At 49.1% G+C, this 4,615-nt stretch overlaps 1 protein-coding gene across 1 annotated transcript, besides 2 other annotated features; it reads right to left on the bottom strand.

Moving 5' to 3' along the window:
• Positions 1-366: 366 nt before the first annotated feature.
• Positions 367-438: a microsatellite.
• A 221-nt stretch (positions 439-659) lies between these two features.
• Positions 660-3,905, bottom strand: TraAM80_03677 (putative phospholipid-transporting ATPase IIB; the record flags this gene model as incomplete). The annotated part of the gene is made up of 1 exon (XM_029380630.1): positions 660-3,905. One exon carries the CDS (start codon positions 3,903-3,905, stop codon positions 660-662), a length of 3,246 nt encoding a protein of 1,081 aa, XP_029239597.1.
• Positions 3,906-3,994: 89 nt separating this feature from the next.
• Positions 3,995-4,041: a microsatellite.
• Positions 4,042-4,615: the final 574 nt, after the last annotated feature.

Below are 4,615 nucleotides of genomic sequence, written 5' to 3' on the forward strand. Positions count from 1 at the left end.
GCCAGCGTAGCGCAAACACACAGCGGCCTGCTTCGGGCGACATGCGCAGGGCCGCTTCAGTTACGTGGCACCACTGCCCCACGACGACAAGTGAAGGATCTCAGCTTCGCGCGACATTCTCGCCTGCCATGCCCACACAGGCGTCCGCGCTTAACCTGCTCTTCAGAAATAGCGGGGCCCTATGAAACAGACCCCATGGGCAAAGAACCTGCACTGGCAAAGGCTGCCCCTCCAGCTTCTTCTGCGGCTATCCCATCGGACACACATACCCTGAGGAGAGCCCCTCGCAGCTCCCCGTGAGGTTCGGCCGATGCCCCCCCCTCCCCAGCGCATTGCATATGTGTGTGTGTGTGCCCTTTTGAAGAAAACAACAACACAACGAAGAAAATAAAAAGAACAACAACATCGGACACAAACAAGAAACAAAAGAAAAACAACCCACATACACGAATAAATAAATCCAAGAAATGCCTTGATGTATTCATTATTATTATTTTATTTGGCACGGAGTCATTGTAAGCAGCAGACAGAGATGAGCACACCCAAGACGGTCACTACAGGCGTCTGTTGACGCGCTTGACCTGCTTAAACGCGTCTATGTGGGTCCACCAACCCCTCCAAAAAGCGGAAAAAAGCAAAAAAAAAAGAATCTGTGTGCATCAAACCAGAGAATATCTCAGCTTCTGGTTGAAGACAACGTAGGTGCTCACTAGCCATAGTGTGTAGATGGGAACGATAATGGCCAATGTAATGACTGACACACGCCACCAACAACTCCACGAAAAAAAGAAGGCTTGGTCAATCGTTTCAGGCAGCACCAAAACAGCTATAAAGTAGGACGCGATGGAGAAGCATTCAGCAGCGATGAATAAATAAAGATGCATTCGACGCTGCTTCCAGAGTATGCGAAGGTGCGCTGTGCAGGCCACGATAATAAGCTCCGTCAGCAACAGTGAAGTGTAGGCAACTGCCATTATCTGGAACAACTCCTCGCTGAAGAGCTCAAGTGAGAGAAGCACCATGATTCCTCCCTGAAAAATGGAAATCCATGCCCACTGCAGAAACGACAGTGCATTCATGGATCGAGCCTTTAACAGCTCCTTGTAATGCTGCGGAAACTCACTAACGTCCTCCTCTTGTATGTCCTCATCGAGAACCAGCGCAAAGACGGGTGCCACTGTGAAGATTGTGGTGTATCCCATAAGAAGATATCCATTAAAAACGGACATGGTAGTGCCTGCAAAAAGAAGCGAAAAAAAAGCTTGCACTACCGAGTACACCATACCCCGATGCATAATGAACTGACTCATACGACATGTACGACGATATGAACTACGCCCATGCCAAATTATAAGACGAACACAGTGAGCAAAGCTCGTAATGGAGAAGTCCGCCGCCATACTGGCCTGTTTCCCTTCCACACCCTCTACTCCAATACCAACGTCGGCAGCAAGTATCATTGAAACATCGTTTCCCCCATCTCCAATAGCCGCCATGCGAACCGTCTTATCGCAGTACTTGCGCATGGTGTGAACAACAGCTGCCTTTTGTGTAGGCGAGCACCGCGCAACAATAACGGAGTACGCGGTGCGTGACACCTCAATAAAGTTTCTAGACACTGGTTCCGTCAAACAGAAGGAAAGTGAGCTGCCATCCAAAATAAGTGTCCATGGTGTGCTGATACCAGCGCCGCGTAATGGAAGGTAACGTCGTTGCAGCGTATCCAACTGTTGCTGAGCCTCTTTTTCTGTAGAAACCTTCATTACCTCTACCACACCATGACGTGGAATAAGCCGCGTTGAACGGCCAATAGTGGTGGCAGTCTCCACCTTGTCTCCTGTTAAGATCCACACCTTAATGCCACCCATCCCCAAGGTTTCAATTGACGCTGTGACATCGTTTTGAAGCTCATCCTCCACACCCGTGACACAAAGCAACTTCATATCCTTTTCAATGAAACGCATGGCCTCATCTAAACAACTGCTGCGCGTATCACCCAATTCAGCGTTGGCTTCATTGTACTTCGCCAAAAACATTACAAGGTGCTCTTCAGTTAATGGCCGCTGGGCAAATACCAACGTTCGAAGCCCCACCTGTGATAATTCTTGACAACTTTCATACAACCAATCAGAGTGGCGTACAGCAGTGGCGATTTTGGTATCCGCCCCCTTCATCAGATATTTATATCCACCTTTCCCATGTTCCTGCCGCTCACAAACGATAATTCCCATACACTTACGATCAGATGTGAAGGGGAAGGCTTTGATAATATCATACTGCACCATTCTCCCTCCAGGGGTGGTAAACCTCATACTATTTACATCGCGGTGTACAAGGGAAACACCAATGGAGCTACAGAACTTAACGAAAGCCACTTCGTCTGGTGAAGACGCCTGATACTCTAGCCGGCCATCCTCCATGACTGGACTCACGTTGTGGCAGAGCACAAGCGCCAGAAACGCTTCTCCCACAGATGTTACATCGCGTAGAAAGGTTCGTTGCGACTGCACAGCACCGCCTTTACCAACATATGTGGGATAAATCCCTTCTGATTCATGCTGTTCAGCAAAAAATGCCGTCATAATCTTTCGAAAGCGTTCAACCTCATTGCAATTCAAAACTGTGTCTGCACCAACTTGAAGGACGCGGAACTTCATTTCGTTTTTCGTCAGCGTCCCTGTTTTATCCGCAAATAAAAACTGCAGACGTCCTAGCTCCTCAGGAATGTTAGTGTTGCGGACAACGGTTCCAGCTATTTTTGGGTCCCGATACATTTCGTACGAATACCACATGCGGCCCACATCCACGTTTACGCGCATGGAAATGGGAATGATGACTGACAGGAGAATGAGGAAGCGGAGAAACATTGCCACCCAGTCCCCCTGAAACCCCTGCACAAAAACAAGCAAGCATGAGATAAGAAATAGTAGAAAAAAGCATAGTGCCCCCACAACATTCAGTTCACTTTCTATAAGACCCATCTTTGTGGAGGGTTTGCTGGAATTCATCGCGCAACGTGTGTCAACGCCGGTGTGAAGCACCACAGCGATAAGGGTACCTGACGCTACGACGCAGCTTTTCCACAATGTGTTTTCAAGTGAAATGGCCTCAGACTCCATACCCGAGACATCACACATCCCCGCAAATTTGTAGATGTCTTTATGAAGCGGCTCACAGCGAATATTCGCGCGAAACTGACAGAGTTCCTCGTTGCTGAGGGGCTGCGTCAATTTCAAGGCATACCGTAGCTTCCAGTCAGTTTCACCGTCAAGTTGTTCTGTTCGTACAAAACACGTCCCACTCCTCTCAGAGGTGCGCAGCAAGACACAGTCGGCTGGAATCCGCTGACCGTGGCGCAGCACCAGCAGGTCCCCTACTCGAATCGACGCCGCCCGCACAATACCTGTGGAGGCGTCAGGAAGAAGTTTCTCAACCTTCTCTTCGTTGGCGGCCCGATCACGCTGGTATCGCTTAATGTCATCCACGGCGTCTTTGCTCAGTGACAGCAATACCACAAGCGCCAAGGGCGCGAAGTAAGTGAAGATAAACCCAACCTTCAGAGCCGGAATAAGCTGCGAGAATGCCAGCAGCAAGTAAAAAATATTAAAAAATGACCGGAACTGATGAAACAAAGAGAGCGGTAGAAACGTCAGAAGAGTATAGCGTCTGTTGTTAATCACGTTGCTTGGGTACCCTCGGCCAGAATACACCTCCGCCCCACACCTAATGGCAATTGTTCGTGGCTCATTTGCGTCCGCCACATCCATGTTAAGCCACTCTCTCACATGCTGCATGTAACTGCGCTGCTTCATCGGAGGAGTCGTCAGAAACAACGGATCCTGCTCGTTGCCACCGCCGCCATCTATGTCGTCATACCGATTCACCATCTCTACAGCCTCATGCATAAGGGCTTCAAAACACCAAAACAAAGAGGAAATGTAAAAGAGGCAAAAAGATAGCAAAGATAAAGAAAACAATGTAAACGAATAAGTAGCAAACAACACAAACAGCCCCAGACACATCCACGCTTACACACACACAGAGAGAGAGAAAAAAAAAATATCTCCTGAGCAGCATCTAACATATCAAAAAGCAACCATAATGCACTTAAGTTTACCCCCAACAAAGTTTATAAATACAGCGTACTGCCAACTACGGACAAAAACACGGAAAACCACTCACCAGCACCCATCACATACAGTCACAGGAAAACAACATTCTCTCCAAATCGAGACACAACCGTGGGCAACGCACATGGGCGAGACCACCCACAGTCACAAGTCACAGCATTTTCAGACACATTCACAGAATAAAATCTTGCGCGACTACGGCAACAGCAGCGCGATAGCACCAGTTCGTGCCGTGGGCCATGCTGCCACACAGTAGGATCCACTACCAAGCAAGATCCTCTACATGGCTCAGCTGGTTCCATGCTGTCTCCGTCAACGCCTCGTAGGAGCTAAACACACCAGCCAAGTAGAGGGAGTCGTGATGCGGCACACGCAAGCCACCCTCGCTGCAGAGGACGCGTTTCCACGACCCTGCATGCACAAAGAGTGCAGCTGAGCGGCGGAGCTCACGGAATCCCTCTGCTCGCCTCCATAAAATCGAGCAA

Source organism: Trypanosoma rangeli (assembly GCF_003719475.1).
Source record: "Trypanosoma rangeli strain AM80 chromosome Unknown Tra_15.4_contig_00098, whole genome shotgun sequence".
Classification (NCBI taxonomy): domain Eukaryota; phylum Euglenozoa; class Kinetoplastea; order Trypanosomatida; family Trypanosomatidae; genus Trypanosoma; species Trypanosoma rangeli.